The sequence below is a fragment of the Gouania willdenowi genome, chromosome 12 (genome assembly GCF_900634775.1).
Source record: "Gouania willdenowi chromosome 12, fGouWil2.1, whole genome shotgun sequence".
Lineage (NCBI taxonomy): Eukaryota > Metazoa > Chordata > Actinopteri > Blenniiformes > Gobiesocidae > Gouania > Gouania willdenowi.
Genome location: NC_041055.1, coordinates 8,547,187 through 8,571,145, shown reverse-complemented (window position 1 = coordinate 8,571,145; position 23,959 = coordinate 8,547,187). Strand labels below are relative to the sequence as shown.

General features: G+C 41.4%; 1 protein-coding gene across 3 annotated transcripts in view; it reads right to left on the bottom strand.

Moving 5' to 3' along the window:
* Positions 1-3,098: 3,098 nt before the first annotated feature.
* The window catches only part of palm2akap2 (PALM2 and AKAP2 fusion), a 134,646-nt gene continuing 113,785 nt past the window's right edge, over positions 3,099-23,959 (bottom strand). For 2 of the 3 annotated variants that reach the window (XM_028462366.1, XM_028462368.1), the window contains 8 exons: positions 21,437-21,658; positions 18,496-18,831; positions 16,343-16,441; positions 16,079-16,174; positions 14,611-15,997; positions 13,786-13,964; positions 11,551-11,589; positions 3,099-5,617 (listed from right to left, as the gene is read on the bottom strand). In XM_028462366.1, the coding sequence (XP_028318167.1) occupies positions 5,501-5,617; positions 11,551-11,589; positions 13,786-13,964; positions 14,611-15,997; positions 16,079-16,174; positions 16,343-16,441; positions 18,496-18,831; positions 21,437-21,658 (2,475 nt within the window). In that variant the 3' untranslated portion in view covers positions 3,099-5,500. The remainder of the gene's footprint in view (positions 5,618-11,550; positions 11,590-13,785; positions 13,965-14,610; positions 15,998-16,078; positions 16,175-16,342; positions 16,442-18,495; positions 18,832-21,436; positions 21,659-23,959) is intronic. The other variant, XM_028462367.1, reaches the window with a different exon arrangement.

The window sequence follows — 23,959 nt, the reverse complement described above, 5'->3', positions numbered from 1 at the left end:
AAACCAGACTGGTGTAACTGGCCCAACATGTGGTTTTAGGGGGTTTTTTTGTGCTGCTCTTAAGGTAAATGCACAAAGTGACTCCAAAAACATAAAAAATGGCTTCAAAACACACAAAATCACAAATAAATACACTAAAGGACAACAAAATACAAAAATGAAAGAATTTTCTTCACCGGCCAATCAAACCTGATTGGCCGGTAAAGCGCATCAGTTCGATTGGAGCACTGATGGGAACTCTCGTAGTGCAGACATGCTTACCGAGCGTCACCAGCCCAGGGGGCAGGAATTTGCTTACATCAGGACAGTAAGACCTCCCGTGCCACTCAAGGAGCGGATACGTTCAGCATGTAAAAGCGGACAAACGTGAGGGGCAAGGCCCAGCTCGCTGCCGCACAGATTCCTGGACAGACACTCCCCTGAACAAGGCCCAGGATGTGGCAAGTCCCCGAGTGCACGCACACCCGTAGGCGGCTGCACAGCCCTGACACGAGTAAGTCAAAGCAATAGCCTCCACCACCCAGTGTGACAGGCGTTGCTTAGAGACAGGCTTTCCCTTACGGGGGTTGGCCCAGGAGACGAACAGCTGATCGCTCCTCCTGAGGCCCCTTGTCCTGTCCATGTATGTGCGGATCACACGAACAGGACAAAAAAAACAGCTTTAAGGGAGGCGAACATCAGGTCTGTCTCACCCATTGATTCAATCCGAGGTCCCTTAAGACCCTCAAGAACCACCGCCAGATCCCACGGTGGAACCACTGATCTGGACACGGGGAGGAGCTTGCGCGCACCCTTCATAAACCTGCATATCAGTGGATGCTGACTTGCTGGTTTGTCTGCAAAGCTCACGTGACAGGCGGCTGTCGCCGCATACACTTTCACAGTGGTTAAGGCCTTGTGCCTGTCAATTTGACCCTGCAGGAATGACAGAATCACAACCACTGGGCACTGAAAAGAAATGTGGCCTCCCTGGAGACACCAGTCCTCAAACACCTTCCACTTACAGTCATAAAGAGATCTAGTGGAGGGGGCCAGAGCACTCTGTATTATAGAGATCACGTCCTGTGATAACCCTATGGCCGACAGATTGCACCACTCAGGGGCCAGGCAGACAGCACCAGACTCTGGGTGTGGATGGAAAACCGTGCCTCCTGCCTGCGACAGAAGATCGCTGCGCAGCGGGAGCACAGAGCAGCTGGTAATTCTCCAACAACCAGTGCATAGCCGGCCAGTGGGGAGCCACCTGGATCAGAGCTAACGCGAAGAACGCATAGAGAAGCACGCACGGCTAAGCGTGAGCTAGTGCATCTACGCCGAGGGGAGCAACCGTGCTGCACAGGGAGAAAAACATCGCACGCTGTCCAACCCCAGAGGGATTGCTCCCACAGTGGATGAGCCCCCTGTCTACGGGACAGCCCCATACCCCCCCAAGCAAGCATGCACTGCTTGTTCTGGAGGACAGAGCGACCACGGGAGGAGCGCCGTCTCCGACCGGAAGGGGGCCAAAGCCTCCCTTTGAGTGGAGATAACGGGTGCTGCTATCACCCTGTTTATTGTGGCAGACAACGCATTCACATATTGGGTTGCCTCTGGCTGTTTAAGTGTGTGGGTGTGTGCTTGTGGACATGCACGAGGGAGCAACAGCCACCTAGATATCTGCTAGGTTCAGCTGAGAGCGCCAGCTGGAGCCGTGAGCATCAGCCGTTTCCGTGGGAACCGTCTTCACTGCATCCACCGTGGCTGTGCCATATGTGGAGGAAAAGGGGCCTTGCTCGGGCCTCAGAAGTCGCACAAGTCTCCTGTGGAGGCGCTGAACGCGGCACAGTGCTGACAGGAGGCCAGGGATTTGATCGCTGTTCGGGCGTGCTTGACGCCCAGGCATCCGGAGCAGGCCTCGTGTCTGTCCTTGTTGGATATTTTTCCACCACATGGACAAAGGCGAGCCATTACGCATCCCGTTCCCTCGGTTGGAGGGGCATCGTCTTCCATGGCTGCTTGACGCAGGCGGGAGAGCAGGTGGATTAGCTTGTGCTACCACGTGGCGGCTAGCACAGTTGTTTCTGAACTCACTGACCGGGTAAACACGTTGTCTCCCCTTGTTGGCTGATCGCAGAGAAGGTGCTGATTAAAAAAAAGTTAACCTATTAATAAAGTGGACAAAAGAAACAAACTGAAACTTTGTCAGAGCTTTTACCTACAGGTGTCTCCTCAACTTTAAATGTATTCATCATAACAAGCGAACTGTGTTTATGACAGAAAAATATGCAAAATAATGAGAGAACAACAAAAGCTGACCAAAAAATAGACAAAGGAGCATCAAAAATACAAATGACTCCAAAATGACAACATAAATGAGAAAAATCTCTTGAAAATGACACCAAAAACATAGAAAATGGCAGGAAAAACCCACAAGGATAATAATAAATACATACATTTTATATAGTGCTTTTTTTGGACACTCAAAGTCGCTTCACAAAGTTAAGGGATTATTATTTCACTCCACACAGGATGACTAAAATACACAAAATGACCACAAAACCCAAAACGACAACATAAATGCACAAAATGACACAAAAAAACATAAAGTGACTGAAAAATACCCAAAAGAACATCAGAAATACCAAAAAATGACACCAAAAACATACAAAATGGCAGAAAAACACAAGGACGACTAAAATACACAAAACCACCACAGAACTGCACAAAATGACAACAAAAACACATGAAATGATTGAAAAATATCAAACTCAACAAAACTCCACAATAATCACTCCAAAAACACACAAAATTGCTAAAAAATACACAAAAGGGCAACAAGAATAAATAAAATCACTCAAAAGACACATAAAATGACACAAACCTTGTGTTCTTTCCTGTATTAATTGTTCGAATTGGTCATTATTCTATCTGATTCAGAGCTAATCACTGTTTTCCTCCTTTAAAAAAAGGTTCACCTTTGATGGCCAGTCCTAAAGCAAAGGCCATGTGTCTATAGTTGTCTAAGTTTGTCTCTAAACACATTCCAAGTAACAAATCAATTGATTCAGAGACACACTAAACATGACGCTTAATAAAATGAAGGATTCAGACAGCTGGGATGTAGTTTTTGTTTTTAATGAGAAAATATTCAGAATATGTTTAATAGGTGTGTAACTGTCAGCCGTACATGTGCTAAAAAAACAAGGTATAAGCGTACAAGTGGTTAACATAGACAGAGGTTATAGATCAGATGCTGAGCCACACACAGACACTTTGAGTCCAGAGATAAAGCTGAGCCATAAAAACAAGCTACCAGCATTTAAATGATAAATAAAAATCCTTTCTTTCTTCATCACAAATTTAAACATCATATGAACACTACCAATCCTCTACGTGTCCAATGTGTTTTGTGAGGATTGGGGGGGTGGGGTGGAGTCACTGATGAACCCACATGTGATGAAATAAAGCTTGAACACAGGCATTGATGATAGGCCACGGGAAACGGCTCGTCTAATGTTCAATACACTCAAGTAGGAAAGTGCTTTTAATATTAACGTTGTCATGCTCTAACGTGGTAAGGCCACACACATGTTGGTCAGCACTACTACTACTACTACTACTACACACCACTGCACACGTTCTCCTTTTAGTGTCTGTAGAAACAACTTGGCATTTAAATACTTTGATACTCTTTTTAAGTTTACATAGATGAGCTAATAAGTTTGGAACAAAAAATACTGAAGAAATCTCTGTATTAGGTTTTACTAGTACTGCTAGTGAATCTTTTGGCTTTACTAGTACTACGAGCAGACTAAACAGTCGATTAGTACTACTAGTGAGATTTTGAGTGTACTAGTAACTGGTGCACTAGTGCGCGAGTAGAATTTTACTAGTAAAGCAAAATCATCTACTGGGAGACAATTCAGTGTTACTAGCTAGTAGACTTAAAATGTTATGCGTAAAAATGCTAAACTTTACTAGTTAGACTGGTTATTATTAGACAAAACGCACTCTATTAATCGTACAAGTAAATAAAAAAAGTATTACTAGTAGATTGTTTTAACTCTACTAGTACTAATAGTAAAGCCAATAGATTCATTAATAGTAGTGGTAGACCTATTGTAATTGAAGTAGGAGGTAAATGCAGTGTATTGATGAATGTGTTAATGTATACTTCAAAGTTGGGTTTAATAACAGACTTTTTTCTTTTTTAGCCCAAACAATACGTTGTAATCTCCTTAATGACTCGTCTGCTTCTGTAGATTTGACTTTATTAGCAAACCTTTGACTTTTTTACAATATTGTAGTTTATAGTTTATTTTCCAAATTTCAACTTTAATCTCGACATTTTGACTTTATTTTTGGATCTGCCCAAAATTATTTTCATTAAAATTGGCCCTAATCCACTTCTGCATACTTGAGTACACATACTCCACATGTGAGTACTACTAGTAAAGCTAAACTATGATTGATGTCACTGATATTAAATTAAAGCTCAGTGTTTCAAAGGTTTGGATATGAAAGCAATTGATCATTTTTACAGGAAGTTAAGTTGTGATTTTTCTTTGTATTTTTTTTTTTTTAACTCACTGATCAGATAAATACGTCGTCTCCCCCTGGTGGCTCATTGCAGAATTACAAGTGCTGATAAAGCAAGGTAAAAAGGTCAATATATATTCGTCATGCTAAGTGAACGACGAGTAGATAGAAACTAGTGCTGATAGTCAAACACAAACTTTCAAAACAAACTCATGGAGAAACAAAATTTTGGTTGAGCAAAAAGTTTTGTAGAATAATCTTTAAATATTCACTATCATCAAAGTGTATCCTCAGCTAGTAAGGTATAATAGTCGATAAATGGCAGAATATCTTACATCAAATACAATCGTCCTACTTCAGTAAAATACATGAAATGACTGCTTACATCAGATTGAAAAGCCAACAAACAAGAAATGTCATCGTTCAATTATAAAACGCCATCAGAGCCCTTTTTAGTGAAATACTGCAAATTCTTTTCTCAAAAAACTTATTTTTGCTTCATACAAAAGTGATTGTAGATGACTTTAAGGTCTGTTCTGCACTCACACAAATTCAGTATTAAAGTACAATCGTTTTTGTCTTTTCTGCTTGTTGTAGCTAAAAATCCTACATTTCAAACTCTTGCAGCTAAAACCATCATCAACCCAGCAGAAAAAACAGTCCAAACACCTCCATGTCACACCTTTCAATAACTGCAGACGAGTAAATACTAAAACTCCTATGAATAATTGTCATTCAGCGTCTAAAAATCATCGTCTCAACATTCCTCTCATGCCATTTAAAACCCTTTCAAAATAAACACATCAGTCCATAAACGTTCAGGTCCATATCCATACACCAGTAAGCCCAGTTCAATCCAACCAACAAGGCCAATGCTCACCATAATAAATAACACCTGTTCACCCTTTTCTCCTAGTTTCACTCTTTCTAATATTTGGAAATATCTTCTTTTTTCTCCTAATTGTCAGTAAAGTGGACAACTTTATTCCTCTTCTTCTTCCTCCTCCTCCTCCTCTCCATCTTCGTTTGCATAGATACCAGCTTCCCACTTCAGCGCCATGTCGCTTTTCCTCCTGGTGACGCGCGTGGCCTCGAGAACCTGAAGAAGACATTATCATGTGTTCAATTCTCAATCAGACAAATGTTTTTTTTCTCAAAGTCCATGCAAATTACTGCTGATTAAAAAAGAACAGTAGTGACTTCAACATGTTTCATGCAGTGAAGATCAAACACAGGAAGTGCTGAGGATTGTCCGACAGTACACACCACCTCACATCACACGTGAATGAATACAGCAGCTAAAGAGAAAGCGCTCACCTGGACTGCTTAAAACACGTGATGAGTCATTGAACTCAGCGTTGCAGACTAAGATCACAAATAAAGTGTAAAAACTTTTGTAGCACTCTTTCCTTACCTGCTGTGGGGGATTTACTAAAATTAAAGCACAATCGGTGCACATGCAGAAATGGTCTATGGCTGCCCTATTTTAATGAGCATTGATTTAGGCCAATGCTCGTCATGATCAACATAGAGAAGAGCTGAGTGCACAAAAGCACTTACATATGAAGTTGACTTTGAGGTGATTGTGCAATAGAGCAGCAGGTGGACTTCCCTATCTGCTGCACAAACCATTCAGTTCTCTTTCATAATATTTAGCTGGATGTCTCACTATGGGATGCACGCCCCTGCTGCAGCCCTCAGAAGCAATTATCTCATTACGCCAAAACCGATTGGCTGGTAAAACGTATCCGTCCGCCACAGGTAGTCCCACCTACTATACGTAGGGAATGCGGACAATACTACGTCATTCAAACACCTGTTCTCACTGGTAGCATATCTTGTGTCCTGGGCTAGTTAGCTTAACTGTCCACAGGTGGATCTTAAATTGCTTATGTCGCAGGGAGCTACTATCTTTGGATGCCTTTTGCCTCTCAGGATGGGGATGGGCGGAGCACACCAGCATCTCTGCCCAGCTCGGACATGTTTGACGTGTGCAAACGCGCTGCTGTCCGGCTGCCTATCTCCTGGCCTGCTGTCATAGCTGAAACCACCAGGTCCCGCTACAAGGGGAAGATATTTCCCATGGCCAGGGGTGCAACGAGGCTACTTCTCCCCGTCTTCCCAGAGCTGCTCAAAGAGGTCGCGTGTTTGTGGAAGGACCGCCTCTTCAGTGCCCAGTGCCTCGTCCCTCGACTGTGAAGCAATGGAGAGCCTGGGTCTGCTCTGCATGCCTCCGGTGGATCCACTCATTGCAGTGCTCTTGCTTCCACGGCTGTCAGCAGTGTCCCCCCGGAGGCCAAGTCTGCCATCCAAATCTAGCCGTCTCCAGTCAGCCCTGAGAAGTGGGTCGCACTCGCAGCCCCGCCCTCGGTGTTACGGACAATCTCGAGAGGACACAGGCTGCAGTTTGCCACTGTTCCTCCTCGTTTCACTGGTGCATTACGCTTCTGGGCTCAAGAAGAGTTAACTCATGTTTTACAAGAGGAAATCCTCTCACTGTTGAACAATGAGCAATTTCTGTGGTCTCTCCTGAACACTGTCAGAGCGGGTTTTACTCCAGGTGTTCTCTGGTCCCCAAACGGGGGGGGAGCGGTGTTCGCTCTATCCTGGATCTTCGTGTTCTAAACATATCCGTTCAATTCAGATTATGTCTTCAGGAGGGCCGGTCCGTGAGGAGCCATTGGAATGTGGACCTCTAGCCCTCTCACATGAATTAATTGGAGCTTTGCTGGCATGCAGACTGATCCTGTGGAGCTATGTCTGTCTCCTCTCACTAAGAGCAACGCACACCCCTGGAGTCCTGAACGTGGGTGTGGACCTGTTGTTCAGGAGCGTGCTGGTACAAGGTGAGTGGACACTATACTCGGAGGTTGTAAAACAATCAGGGGCCTGGTACAGACGAGCCACAGTGGATCTGTTTGCCTTAAGAGGGAAGGCACAGTACGGGTGTTCTCCTCGGCATAGACGCACTAGTGCATGACTGGCCGCCCGTGCTTCTTTACGCTTTCTCCCCATTGGCTCTGTTACCCCTACTCTGTCCAGGGTGTAGGGGCATGGCCACACAGTGATCTTGGCGGCTCCCTGGCTGGGGGAGATATACCAGTTAATGCGCAATGGCCTCTGGCAGCTCCCGCTGTGCAGGGACCTGCTGCCACAGAGGGGCGCGGTTTTACACCTGCACCCGGAGCGCTTGGTGCTGTGGGTTTGGCCCCTGAGTGGCACAATCTTTCGAACTCTCACAGTGTGATTAGCACTATACAGAGTGCTCAAGCCTCCTCCACGAGGTCTCTTTATGACTGTAAGTGGAGAGTATTTGAGGGACGGTGTCACCAGATGGGACACACCCTCTTTGAGTGCCCGGTGGGGTGATTTTGTCATTTTTGTAGGACCTGATTGACAAACGAAAAGCCTTCTCCAGAGTTAGTGTATTTGGCAGCGATCGTTGACTGTCTCGTGGGATTTGGGAAGAAAACTGCAAGTCTTCATATGTTAGCGTTGTGTGCTCGTTTTAGGTTCATCTTCATTTTCATCTCGCTCCGCCGGGTCCCACTCTGGCTCGAACATGTAAGGCTGGATGGACAAGTCTTCCATTGTTGACATTTTGTAAATAACGTGAATAAAAAGTTTCTGCGCCGCTAGATAATCGTATCTCTTCTATCAAACTACAAAAATGGCCGAACAGGGTGGAGTTGAACCGAGTGTCACCTCTGCAACCTGGAGAGGGGGCGGGGTATGAAGTGTCTCATTTGCATTTAAAGAGACCGCACCAAAATGAGTTGCTCTCAGAAGCACATCAGAAAAGGTGTAGAAAAGGGGCCTGTGGAGCTATAATAATGAGGAATTCAGACCCAAGCATTGGAGTTCCGCTTTATATAGACCACAACTGTATGATTTATATGTAAAAAGGAAGGATTTAAAGGCATGATATGTCTCCTTTAAATGTCCTCCTTTGAACTGCTGGGGGAGGTAGACTTTGAGTTTGTCTCTCTGAAAACAGTGTTACTGGCTCTGGCGTCAGCTAAGCTGGTTAGTGATATCCATGCACTTTCGATGCATCGGTCATGCGCTGAGCTCTTCCCATGCAATATAAGGATGCTTTTGTGCCGAAGGTGGTGGGCTCATGTTCTCCTATTGACCTTATGGCCTTTTCTGCCTCACATGAGCAGCGGCCTCCTATGTTGTATCCTGTCCGTGCGGTGCGCACTTACATGGACATGATGGGGCTTCACGAGGAGCGATTGGCTGTCTCTCTCTCCTGGACTAATCCCCATAAGGGGAAACTTGTCACGAAGCAGCGCCTGTCCCACTGGGTGTAGAGCTTTTTCCCTACAAGCTGGTGTACGCTTGATAAGCTTGTCTGCAATTCACGAGCTACCACATCCCATAGTGAAATCGAACAAAGATTATGAAAGAGAACTGTAGGTTATTTATATAATCCCGGTTCTCTGATTAATGAGTGAGATGTCACACCAGACAATCCTTCTTGCTTGGGCAAGTGAGAAGGTGCTTATTTTGAATGATATATCGGACGCTTATGCTACTTATGGTAGGTGGGACTACCTGTGGCGGATGGATACGTTTCACCAGCCTATTAGGATTGGCGTAATGAGATAATTGCTTCTGAGGACTGCAGCAGGAGTACACATCCCATAGTGAGACATCTTACCCATATTACTCAGCGAATACGGGTTACGTAAATAACGTAAAAGTATGAAGCAAACAAAACAAATGTAAATTAAAGTGCTGTTACTTGAATGGACTTTAAAACCTAATGGTATAGATTTGTTCCTGATTTAGATTTGTTCTACTTGTCAGTCCTCGTCCAGTATCTCCCCATGGAAAACAGGCCAGAAACTGTCCCATTGATCTATTGATAACATTGATCTTGAGTTACTGCAAAAACAAAGAACTGAGACTACATTTGTAATTGTATCACAAGAGCTGCCACAACATTTCAAAGATGTAGACGGACTACTACATATTTAAACTTCTTGTGGAAACTTGTTTTCAAATTTAAAATAAACACTTCAAGCAATCAAACTAAAACCACGTGTCGCTGAGGGAACATCACGTTAACAGATGAGTACCAGACTCTTTCCAATCTTCTCCGAAACATTCTTATTGTAGGAACTTTTGTAGCCTAATATTTTACATTAACTTTGCAAAAATAAAAGGTTTTGCATTGAGTTTTTAGGAGAAGCCGTATAATTGCCTAATTTAGTAAACCTTTGGCCTCCTCAAGGGAAAAGGATTTGTAATCACGATCATTTCACAAAACTCATGGTCTTAACTGTTTGGCAGGGGTCGTGTGTTTTGTTATTAATTGAATTATTGTGCTTTAGTTGCAGGAGGGATTTTACTTGTGTGTGTAGGGATGGCAGCAGATATTGCAGTTGGTGTTGTTTCGACACCAGGAGCAGTAGATGGTGAGCTTCTCTCACTGCACTATAAGATGGACAGTTCTCATGTGTCTATGCAGGTTTGTGGTAAAACCAGCTCTGAAAATTATTTTTATGTTGAAGTGAAGACACTGCTCTGTTTGTTCAAAGATCTTTAAAGTGCTGTGTTGCTTTCAGGTGTTATTTGTAATTGTACTACGCAACACACTCTCCTAACCGCTAATTCACTCGCTTCTGGCCCCCTCTTTGTTTTCACATACTGGTATGATTGATTGGTCAGCATGGCAACGCAGGATCTGCTCATATCTGATTGATTGGTCAGCATGGCATGACTGCCATGTTGACCAATCAATCAGATATGAGCAGATCCTGCGTTTGCAGTATTATGGGCACGATCTGTCACTCAAAACTCAAGAAATCAAACCACAGAAGAATGGAAAAGCTGGGATCATTATAACACTGAGCGATGCCAGAGTGCCAATGTTTATGGCATTGCGTGCCACAGGTTCCCAACCCCTGTTAAAAAGTAAACTATAGTTTGATTTCAAATTAATTTTTAATCTATTTTTGGTACCAGAAATGTTAACTGGAGCATTAAAATTCTGTTCTTTTCATTTCCGTTGGGTCTTCTGGGAATATTTGCTGCCTTCATCTCTGTGCGTGAAGGTATGAGTTACCGCCTGCCTTCGGGACAAAAGGGATTCATGACCAAAATCAGGCACTGCAAACAGGTTCAATCAACATGCATCACCAACACACCACAGAACACCGAGCACAGAGGATGCAAGTAGCAGACCTGGGACCAAAAATGTTTTATTTCAGCTCCTTGAGTTTTTTTTTTTTAACTTTATTTTAAACAAAGCTTACATAGTCCTTTTTAAGCTCTGCCTCGGGCTTTAGAAATCAGCTGTAAGTTCAAATAAACAGCAGAGAGTCTGTTGCTGTAAACATTTAGATTGGGAGTTTTCTAAAGTTGGGCCTTTGTGCACGTTTGCATACATCAGCATTCTCACATCCTATGATTAGTCAAATATCCGAAGCCTATCAAAACCGCGTAAAGGGTCCATCAGCAACTTAATTGTAGTTCACACATGGGCAACTGGTGGCCCGGGCTGGCCCGGGCTAACCCTAACCCGGGCAAAAAAAACACATAAATTGACTTCATACAAAATTATACACAAAACTACCATACAATAAAAAATATACAAAATGACTCCAAAGAACACACAATACAAATATATGAAATGCACAATGACTCACTCAAAAAACACACACAAAAGAACAAGAATATTCAAAAATGAAAGAAAAATATAAAAACAAAATGCTTACACAAACCCTTTGTTCCTTCTTGTGTTAATGCCCTGAATGGTCATTATTCTAAATGCTTGAATGCATGAATATTGATCATGTGACCCTCGAATCAGACAATCACATTTTTGTGGCGCTGCTGTGATCTTATTTTAGCTTCTACCGCTCTGGTCCCTTTGGCTCACAGGCTCAGAGAATCACTGCAGTGTGGTAACACTGATGTAATATATTTAAAGTGTTGTAGTATATTTAGTCTAAAAAGTGTTGTTTACACTAGGCCCCAGGTCTGTGTATGAGGGGTCAGAGTTCATGGTGCAGCAGATACCTCTGTGGTTACCTCACTGGCCAGCAGCAAATGGGCATACTGACCAACAGGCAGGAGGAAAGCAACAGTAGAGACATCAACACAAGAGATCAGATATCACAGATAAATGCACAGTCAGCAAAACTCATTTCAAATAGAGCTTCTGAATAAAGCAACAAATATAACTAAAAAAACAAAGTTAAAATGACTGAAAGACTTGAAGGGAAAATCAAGTTAAACTACAAAAACAGCTCAGCTGAACGACTAGGAATGAGAGGTGATTTAGAAGCTGCAGATAAAATAAAAAAAACACTTTAAACGCACACTTTCGGAGGTCGACATGTTTGACCAACTGTGTTGTAGTGATAACTCAAAAACAAATCTGTGACTATAGGTGGTAGGAGTGTGACATCATCTCTATACAGCGATATATCGCAATATTTTTTCGCACAATCAATATGCTCGCGCTAAGAATTTTTTTTTTGGGATTGAAGATTTATTCTATTATTTACAAAACCTTTTCTGCTTTTTCACGAAAATGTGCAGGAAGGTTGTCACTGTTTGTTGAAGGGCCCAATATATTGTTTACTGCAATATTGCACTATAATGGTGTCACTGGTAAGAAAGACCCTATTTTACATTGGTATATTGACACTTACTTACAGAAATGTTGCACTAAAATAGTGTCATTGTTCATAGGCAGTGTTGGGAACGTCACTTTAAAAAAGTAATTAGTTATAGTTACTCACTACTTGTTCCAAAAAGTAACTGAGTTAGTAACTGAATTACTCTATAGTAAAAGTAACTCATTACCAAGGAAAGTAACTATTTGCGTTACTGTAAAAAAAAAGAAAAAAAAAGCTGCTATATGTCTAATAATTCAGATTTTTTAGATGTGTGTGTGTCGTGAGGTGCTTCATTAAATTTGAGTTGCTTACAACGGATGTGGACAAAGTCTTCACTCCTGGATATAATGAACACTTCACATGTACGTTCTTGTCTTTGACCACAATTAATTTAAAGTAGTGTTTGTATCACCACTTTAAAAATGTCAACTTTTCATCGGACTGCTCAACGTTCACCATCTCTGCTGCTTCATCAAATCTGCTGTGTTTGTGTGTCGCGTGTGCTGGCACGTCGCCTTAGCCAATCATAATCGCTCACCTTGGTTTTAACCCGCCTCCTCACTACAGCTGAGTAAGAAGCTGGGGATGCTTTCTGATAACAGTTTATTCAATCAATGCATCTAACGCACTGCATTTAACGTTCAGATACGATAACGGCATTGTAACGGCGTAAAAAGTAATTAGTTAGATTACCCCATTACTGAAAAAAAACGCTGTTACCTAACGCCGTTATTTTAAATGCCGTTATTCCAAACACTGTTCATAGGACACTTTTCAATTTATTGTCTTCCAGAGATATAAAATAAAAATAGTTTTTTCACTTAATCTTTTTTTTTATGTCATAGATTATTGTAGATTGATTTCTGACCAATATATCAATAATTGCAGTATTGTCATATCGTGAGATAATCGTTATCGTAAGCTCTGTATCGCATATCGTATCGTGAGGTACCCGGAGGTTCCCACAACTAATAGGTGGTCAGTTCCAACTCTGTTTCGTAGTAGACAATGAAGCAAAGAAGATGGGCTCTCCTAATGGACCTTTACTCTCCCTTAAACAGTGTGCGTCTCTTCTTCTCTGCTTCATTGTCTGAGTTGGAACTGTCGCCCCCTGTGGTCATAGATTATTTTTCGGATCACAAGTGCTTTTATCCTCTTTCAGTAAACAAAAGAGGGTTACATCGACATCTTTAACTTTTCCTGATTATTTAGAGCAACCAAAAGCAGCACAAATAAGCATTTTGACTGCAAAAGCTGCTAAATGACCTAAAAAGCAGGCTGAATGCTTCTCTTTAATAAGAAACAATGGGATGTGTACAGGCAAATGGGCTGTGATGTCATCAATCATGTGATTTCAAGATGGCAGAAAGTAGTAAAGTAGGTTAAGTAGTCCCATTTTTCATAAAATGAATATGGTGCATAATAATGCATTTTATTAGGCATGAATCTTCTAAAAAGTACATTTCAAAGGTTTTAGACCACATTTGTAAAAACAGTGGTGGATCCCTTTAAGAAGACACTTAATCCAATCCAGGTTTTCCAAACGGGCTCTCCTGTGAGCCACATTTTACCATCCGCTACTAGAAGAACCATCTTGATTACACACTGGTGTGTAGTTTTAAATACTCACGCTGTTGTCTTCCACTTTCTCCCTCCTCTTCACTTTGTGCGTCTCATAGTCTTCCATAAGTGTTTCCATGAAGTTCTTGTGCCGTGATCCTCCAGAGTCCTCACTGCCAGCGTCAGACAGAGCTCCCTCAGAGGGCGATGGGGAGATGGGCGGCCCTGGTCGAACTTTCTCAATTTTGCCTACAAGAAATAAAGAAAGAAATAAAGATCTTACTTTATAACCTGAGCCTCTAAGAAGGCTTTCAATCTTCCATTTCAAAACTAACCAAATTCCAATTCAGGGTATCTTCCTGTTTGGATGACTTTACTGGTTATAGAACTTCCCGGTAAATACGGTTAATAGTCATCTACTGTTATCAAGTTTACATTTTATTTGCTTTATAAAAACGTACTGGTTACGCTGAAGTCCTTCAAGATTAAGTCACAAATGCAGTCCTAATTATCTGAACCACATTAAAAACGCATTACAAATGAAGCTCTGCATTAATTTTCAATCACAGGATAACATGATCACTAGATGAACTGTATTGTATAGTGAGAGATTTTAAACGGGATTATGGTTGGAATTGGATTATTTTGCTCTTTGTCACACTTTCTAGACGTTAATTTACCCGTTTTTTTTCCAGTGAAAAATAGCATAATGCGTAATGTTCCAAAACCTACATGTGAGGCATTTCCATGCCATGTTGGGGCTGGAGTTTAAATAACGAGAGAAAAAAGAAACCTGTCAGATTGATTATTTTCATTTCAGAACATAAATTCCATTTTGCGTGATCACAGAAAATAATAATAAAATGCTGAGTCAGCTTTGTGAATTGTTGCTAACCTGGAGCAGTCCGGGCTGTCAGAGTGAGTTTGGTCGGCAGACTGTTGCTCTTCATCTTATCTGCGGAGGAAATCGTATTTTTCTTCATGGCCGTCCTCGCTGGACCATGGCTGTTACTGGTCGTACTGGGAGCCCGGACAATGGGCTGCTCCTCCCTCTGCTTCTTAAGCTCCTCCTCTCTCTGCTGAGCCGCTCGGATCTCCTCCTCAATCATGGAGAGGGTTCTCTGCTTCTTGGACCGCAGACGGAATGGGCCACTGCTCGCCTCCACCTCTGGACCTCGTGTCACCACAGCTGTGCTGCGCAGCTCTGCTGCCTCCGAGTATTTGGTGAAGTAACTAAACTCTGGTTTCTCTGGACTGGGAGGGGAGGGAGGCCGGTACACTGGAGTTGGTCTGGATACAGGAGCTACTGAGACAGGAGGAGGGGCTGGAGCGGAGGAGGCCAGCGCTCTACTGTAGGAGGACTGGATCTTGATCCTGGGACCTCCGTCACGAGGTCTGGGGGGTGGGGAGATGGACTGGGAAGGTGGAGGAGATGGCGTTTTGAGCTGATGTTGCTCCATCTGAGGATGAATGTGTCCTAACGTCTCCTGTTGGTAAAGGACCCTCCCCTCAGGCTGCGGAGACAGGTTGGATGGGCTGCAGGACTGAGGCAACTGCAAAGTGGATGCTCCACCAGATGAGGCGGGCGAGGAAGAAGCTGGCACTGGGCTGCTGGTGGAGACGGAGGATGGAGACACTGGTTCACTATGCTGAGCAGAGCTAAAGTCTGGCCCCTCCCAGTCTCGCCCGTTCTGAGCTGCCAGGGCGTTCTGGATGGCGTTCTGCACCAGAACTCCTGCTCGGTACTCCAGTTCATTGTCAGCGGGGCTACTGCTGGTCTGCCCATTAACTGGAGTGGTAGGCTGAGGAGTAGGCGGGGACACGGGGGTGAGAGGCAGTGGTGTGGGGGGCAATGAAGCCCCGCTGTCGGAGACGTTATCCAGACTGAAGACGGTGGTGTCCTGTGAGCGCAGCGACAGCTCGTCCAGCCCTGAGTCCGACTCCTCGGGGTGGAAGTCACCCTTTGCATCTTCGTCTTCTTGCAGCATCGTCATCACTGCTCGAGCACAGGTAAACTCTCCAATGATTCCTTCATCTGACCAGGTGACGTGAGTTTCTCCACCATCTGCTACAATGTCACTGCTCCCTACGCTGCCCCCGCTGGTGGACTTTGAGAAGGGTTTAGCAGAGTATAAGTGGGGAGCCACGTCCTTCTTGGTGGACTCCCCTTGAAGAAACTGCTTCCTGGCAGACAGGAAGTTGATCTGATCTTCAACAATATCCTCTTTCCTGGTCAGCTCAGGGTCAAAGGTCACCACTGTGGGAGGACCTGTTACCTGTGGCTGCAAATACAGAAGAAACAATGAAGAGTAAAGAAGAAGAAGAGGGCGAGCGAACATAATGTATAGCTGGCTGTGTGTTACCTGTGTGTACGTGTAATTTGGTTTGTTCTGTTTCCTTTCCTGATATTTTCGGAGAGACTCCAGCTGTTCTGCATCGAGCTGTTCCTCCAAAGTCACCTTGAGATAGGACACAACAAAACACATACAAAGGACTGAACTTCAACAGACACAAACAAACTGTTGGTCATTCTTTAGATGAATGTATGGTTTATAAACATTTATAACAAAAATATGTGATGCATGCAAACATTGCTAATGCTAATCAAACCAAATTGGGGAGTCTACCTCCTGAGGTGGATTCCACCAGCGCTGAGCGATCCCAGGGTTTTTCTTCACTGCCTGGTCCTTGATCAGCTCCTGACGCTCACGCTCCAGCTCCTGAACCTTAAAAGACAAATTATTCAGGCTCAGAAAAGGATGAACAATCGCACACTGGTCTCACCATGCGGTGTAGAGAACTCCGATCAACTGATGAGAACAACCTAAACCTAAGGTGGTCTAAATCAGGGGTCCCCAACCAGTGGGCTGCAGACCAGTATTGGTCTGTGGATCTTTTGATACCAGGTCCAAATTTTTCAAAATAAAATCATTAAATAAAATACACATTTCTAATTATATGTATTTTAATACATAATTTCTAGTAACCAAATGGTCCATGGAACAGTAGCGGTCTGCGGCCCAGTGATTGGGGAGCACTGTGATAAAGCTTTGTTCTCATAAAAAAAGACCACACAAAAACAAGACACAAAAAAAAGTACGTCCAGCATTTTTTTCAGACTGATGTCTTTACTTTCTAATTTGTTCTAAAGCCACATTTGTAGAGCCTCAGATTTTCCGTGATCGCGGAAAATGGACAGAAAAAACGAGTCGAAGCTTACTTTTTAAGAAATGTATTTATTGTTTTACCTATAGTGTATTTGACAGGGCGCTCCCCCCCCCCCCCCCCCCCCCCCCCATAGACACCCCCGCCCTGCCAACAGGATCACAACCAGAAATTGAATTTTAATTTTATTTAAAAGGGCCTATGAGTCGTTTTATCAAATAAAAAAGTTAACTCTGATTTAATAATAATACATCAAATTTGTATAGCACTATTTCAGAGTGTAATGCGTCGCTATTGTTTTATTACATCTATTAAAATAAATGTCTCCTCTCCTCTGTGTGGACTGGGCTCCCTGCTTGCACCACTCACATCACTGCTACCAACACTAGCACTCGAAGAGAGCGCGTTGCCTGCTTTACGATAATAACAATTAAAAAAAACATGAACAGACAATATTAATGGACGACCGGAGGTTAAAGAAGGGTTCGCCCCTCAAGCAAAAATGTTGCAGTTTAAGTTTGTTTGTATTTTAACTCTTAAAATCAAAATTTTTAATGCTTGGGGATAGGCATGGGCGGTATCCAAATTTTGATACCGTTATCCCGCCTCCCTAAATTACCTTGGTATATGGTGTAAATATGACGTAAGGCTCAGAGAGTGTGTGTGTGTTTGTCTACGGAGCTGAGTGACAGCGGAGAGAACTGATCACTTCTTTTCCTTCTCACTCCGGCCGTATGTTTACAGCACTTATTAACATCATTTTATGGTTTTAAATGATCAACTTACACAGTTACTAAAGGATGAGTCCACTCAGAATGTAGGCTTGTTCAAGGAGTTAAAGCTGCAATTCGTAGAATCCTCTCTGCGCTCCAATTTTAAACCAAACCGAAACTGAACCTCCCTTACCGGTATATTTTCTGAACATTCTTCGCAACTTTTTTCTCAATATAGACTAGTGACAAATGTATGGACTTTATCGTGTTATTGGAGATTATTTCTGGTGTTTTAGAGATTCATGAATGTATGCATCACTGTAGTTTTACTGTCCCGAACAGCTGCTGCTACCGTCAGCTCCTCTCCGCCATAAGCACACACAGAGCCGGCTGTGATCCCTGCTGACTGCCGCTCTCAGCGAACCATCACTCCGCTTCCAGACTAAACAATTAATTCACCTTGAATAAGCTTCTCTTGGTTTACACGCATCTGTTCTCACTCTTTCTCTGACACCTGTGTGTGTGCGCGTGCGTGTGCGGAACCTGTCCAGTCACGGGGAAGTGCATTTTTTTTTTTAATGATGGTATTGAAACTCCCCCCCCAACCTCCTCTTCCAGTGCAACAAAGCTAGGGGTAACGCTGTTTATTTCTTTTTATTTAAAATCAGGCCCAACATGACACAGGAATACCTCATATTAATGTTTTGGAACAGTATCCCACATTTAAATGACTGGAATTTGATATTTTTAAACTGAAAATCGGAGGCCCTACATTTGCAGGATTTTAGAATACATTTGCTTGTAACTTTAAAATTTGGTTGAAAATACAAGGTTTTCATTTTATCAGTAATCAGTTTGAAAAGTGAAAAAAACCGCCTGTCATCTCATCAGTTGCACGTTACCTCCTCTGAGGGGCGTCTCCTTGTGACCCGGACCGGCTGATCCTCTCCAGGAGTGAACAGCTTTGCTGGGCGTTTCTCTTCGTGGAAAGCTCGAAGCTCAAACCTTGCCGAGTTGTGGCCCGACTCATCCTTCTGCATGTGTCCATTTGTCTTCATGACGCACTCCTCTTCATTAGGGAACAGAGTTACAGTTTGTCCATGATGGACCGAGGACACACAGATTGATGGAGAGCCTTCCTCTACATTGAACGTTTTTATGTTTTCTGATGGAGACGAGTTTCCATTACTGGGAGCTTCAGAGGCTGCGTCCAACACCTGGTCCAAGTAACAGATCTCCTGCAGATGGAGCACATGTGTAGAAACATTGAGATAAAAAGCCAAACCACTTTGAATGCTAACAATGCTAAACAAACAACAACAAAGCTTTAGAGTTATTTAGAAAGAGCCTTTCGATTGAATTTAATTAATTAAATTTAATTTAATTACTTTGAATATGACATTCATAGTACGGGAAACATTTTGAGAAAATTGGTAATAGTAATGATGTGATATTTGTAGCACCTTCCTAGATACTCAAACAGCATTACAGCATTTAAACAGTCAAACTGTTCATATTCTAAAACGGTAAAAGTAATCTCATTGTTTTAAAAAAAAATATTTAAAATCAAGCCCCAATATGACATGTAAATACATGACAATTTCACGCATTTACTTGTTATTTTGCCTGAAAAATGTGTGACTGAATGTCTAGTGTAGCAAACAGACAAATGTGTAAATTTTAATTTATAATCACATTCTAAATCTCGTCCTGTGTAATCCCACCAAAATGTAATATCTCTGAGAGGGACTAAAGCCTCATGTTTTGGGACCATGTCACACATTTCTACGGTATTTGTCCTGTAATGTGGCAAATGGAAATGTTAAAACATCCGCGTGATTTTAGCGTAACCCATCAAAACTAAATATATAAAATTGGAGTTGTGAGTGGTGGTGAGCCAATCTGTGAACAATAGTCTTTCTGACTTTTACCAAATTTGTCCCTTCCATTTATGAAATTCTTCCCAATTTTTTCAAAATCATTACTGCGTTTTTCAGAACACTCTAAATGTGAGTAATAAATATAATCAGCATTAGAAATACTTTACAAATCCCAAGTTCCCTAATTGTCTGGTTGATCTGTCATATAGTGTAAACAGTGTGGGGGAAATGCTTAAACTAATAGCTTACATAAATCCCATCTATCTATCTATCTTTTTTTTTTTTTTAAACTGAAGGACTATAAGCAGAGAACAGTATTAGCAATCAAATTTGCTTTGGAAATAAAACTGTTAATATTTTAACAAAATATTACCTCCATTTGTCTTAAAGATCCTAACCTTGAAACCTTGAGTGCTTTAGAATTTAAAAAAATAATGTAAAAGGAATTTTTTTCTACAATATAATTGCGATATAAATAGGGCTGGGTGATGTGCCTTTTTACCTATTCAAAATAAGGACCAGAAGAAAAAAAAAGGCCAAATTTAAATATTTTTATTTTAAACATAATTTTCAACATTTAAAAAAGGTTAACAAAACTCTGGAAAAAAAGTGAAAAAAAACCTCAATTAAAAAAACAAACTGTTAAATGTACAAATATAGACTTTAAGTAAATGCTTAATCAAAGAAAATGTCCAACGCATTTTGTAAATAATAAATCAGTGCACACCTGAGGTAGAACTAATGTCTGACATGAAACAAACAGCAGGGTATGTATTAAGAAAATATTATTGGGGCAATTTTGGCATTTATTTCCTCATTTAAAATGAAATAGTTTTCTTAAAAAATTATAAAGCACATAATATAAACCGCTGCTGAATCTTGTTTATCATGATAATACATGACATAAAGTTATGGTTGATAAATATCACTCTGATTTCATATAATTAAACCAGATCAAGTTTGATGATTTAATAATTAATTACTGAGAGCAGTACTAACAGGATATTTAGGCGTAATAAACACAATAGTTACATTACTGTCTAATGGTACCAGCTTTTTCTGTGAACATTTATAAATTTTGCGTTTCTCATGTTGGGACGGATGAATAGTGGCGTTAGTGTTAAATCTTACGCCGGCGGTGCACTGACCACGGCGTTTGCTCGGCTCATCTTTTCAGGTGGTAAAACGTGAAAACTACTAATGTAAACCGCTACTTTGGAGCGGCTCAAGCCGTTCCTCTGCCTACATCCCCCAGAATGCCTTGTGGTTCTCGGTCAGGGGTTGTCTATCGTACATATTTTTTATTGATATTGATTAGATCTCTATTAGAGATCGACGATGAATAGGGGTCGATATATAGACTCTTTTCAATATATGTATATATATATATATATACATATATTTTTTTAGCACTTTAGAGTAGCCATTAAACGAAAAAAAGAACCTAAAAAACATCCATTCGGATGTGTGAATATACAACAAAAAAAAGCAATAGCATGTGCATGGGAGAGGTAGAAGCCAATAGGCTTACAAATAAAAAGTCAATATAATAGGATAAAGATATAATATAATAGTGTCTGATCAAATATCCTTATCCTATTATATCTTTAATAGGATGAGGATTTTTGTTTTACTTGGTTGTGTACAGGTATATTTAAAGTTCAATAAATGTTCTAATTTCTAATATATACATTTATATCATGAGTGTTTCAGTTGTCTTTCATAATCAATGTGCTTTAAAAAAAGTATATCCGCCTCAAATATCGGCTGGAATAATTTTTTTTTAAAATCGGTATCTGCATCGGCCTTTGAAAATCCCATATCGGTCGACCTCTAATCTCTATCGTGATATAAAATATAAACACGATATTTTATTATATTTCTTTGTGTCACTGGCAGTTTTGCACTGATCACAGTTTGGGAGCACGAATGTTATATCATCTTACGTAAAAAAGCTGCATACCTGCACCACATCGCTGTCAGGAGTTTGTTCTCTGAGGCCGACTACGTGCTGGGTTGGAATGTTGGGACTGCTCAGACAGCCATGTTGTATCTGTTGGTGTTCCAGCTCCATGGTGGGGGGTCTGTCGGTGATAACACTGACCGATTCCTGAAATGTGACGCTCTTCACGGATCGCTCTTTCAGCGTGTGCTCACTGACATCTTGAGCTGCCCACAATGATTTCTGTATCAACAGACAAACAGTACATTATTTATTGATTTTATTTTATTTGCATTATATATAAAGAAAAGTAAAACACTATCACTCAGTATCACTGTTTCCAAATGGTCAGACATACCACGTGAATGGTACAAGCCATCCACTGCATCAGATACAGCAATGAATTAACTATAACTACACATAAAAAACCAAAGAATATATACAACAACCAAATAGAATAAAATGAAACCAAAAATGAACAAAATTACTACAAAAGTCAGCAATGACTCAAAAAACACACAAAACTACAAAATCACAGAAAATTACAGAAATTTCCAAAACAAAAATAAAGTGCACAAAAACAAAATAAAGACATTAAGACATACAAAACAACATAAACCACAAAAAATGATCTGCCCATCTCTGGGTTAGAACATAGCAGGTTAAAGTAAAGGTAAAGTAACTACTTACAGTTTTAGTTTTTTACTGTCCCCAAACTTAAGTGTGTGTTTACAGTTTATTTTAAATAAAAGCTGTTAAACCTTTACCATTAATTTGTTATCCTTATACGTCCTATACCAGCTCCCCTCCTACAGTATGGTTTGTTGATCTCTCTCTTTCTGAACTGGTCTGTGAAGTCACATGAAGGATTAAAACTAGTTTCCTCTATCACACAATAAAGTAACCTTGTCCTCCACATTCCCCTCTCTGCCTCATTTGTGTCTTTATTAGTATGACCTCCTCCCCAGAATCAAAGAAAGCCTTACAGGGTGATCTGGTGACTTGAAGCTCAGTCTCATGCAAATTCCTAAAGACATACAGATAGCTAGCAGTGCAAACTTATGGACATCTCATGTGTTTTTAACAGCTTATATTGTGTAAAAACAAACACTATGTATACAAGTACAAACTTGCTGCAATATTATAGAATATATTTAAAAACTCAGATGTATATTATGTGATAAACATCTCATTTCCACTCATAAATTTTTTTTATTTCCAATGGTATAATGTAATTCTCTTAGTCTCTTAATCTAAGACAAAAATCAAACCAGAACAATAATGAATAGGTCTTTGCATATCAGTCTTTTATTTATTTATTTTTTCAATGTTGGTTGCAGGAATGTTGCTGCTTTAAAGTGTGCTATGATTTTAACAAGCTGTGTCTTTAAAATTTAACAGAGTACATGTTACTGTAAGATAAGTAGAGCCTCGGATTGTCCATGTTCACGGAAAATGGACCAAACTCACAGAATTCACTTCCTGAAAAGGAAACTCCAAATTTAAAAATGTATTAAAGCTGCAGTATGTAGAATTGTGAGACTTGGATGGAATCGATCCCTTTCCCCCTCCCCTTCCTGGTTCAAATTTACCGGTATCCTCATGAACGCGCACAACTGTGGAGCTCTTAGCGACTTTTTTCTGAATAGAGACGAGTGACAAATGGAGAGACTTTGTCTTGTGTTACTTGAGAGTGTAGTTTTATGATGTTTTAGAGACTCTGACATGAAAGCTCGTATCACTCAGTAATTACTGTCTTCAATGAGGAGCGGGCGCTGCTGTGAGCTCTGTCAGTGCCCGATCCTTTCGCAGGCCTGATCTTTCAACGCATGCGCGTAGACTACGTCACTCCTCTCACTCGCAATCTTTGAGTTCATGGGACATGATATTTGAATGTAAACCAACGATACGAAGTTTGTTAAATATTTTAGTACACAACTGTTTTTGTGAAGAAAAAAAAAAAGAGAAAAAGGACACACACTGACAAGCCCCTCCCCCACCACAAAGCTCACAGGCGGCCGCAGTGATTCTAGCTGCAGATCAGAGCAGGCCCACACCACTCCATGTCCAAACTGCAAATGAATTGCTCATGTTCTCTTCACCTTGGATATGCTTGTCTAAGGTGGACCTCTGTGAAGTCTGTTCCGCCCAAGTATGTTTGGGACTTTAGAATGTGGCTTCACCACGTTGATCTTGCTTTTTACGCTTGCTTTGCTGTGTCACCGTTGAGTCTAATGCCACAATGGAAACCTCTCCTACTGGAACGTCCGCCATTGCACTTTTACGACAGATAAGAGCATTGACCTTAGTCGAGTAGCCAATAATAAAGCCCTAAAACAGCTCATGGACCATCTGTTAATATATCAGCATCACGCTCCTTGTTTTCTAAAGCTCATATACAGAGCCAACAGAAGGAGCAGAGGTCCAGTGTCCTCTCAGAACACTTTGGATTACAATATGCTCAAAGGTAAGTATGGATTTTTGACCAAATGATGCCAAAAAAAAATTACATACTGCAGCTTTAATTATTAGAGGCCAGGCGGT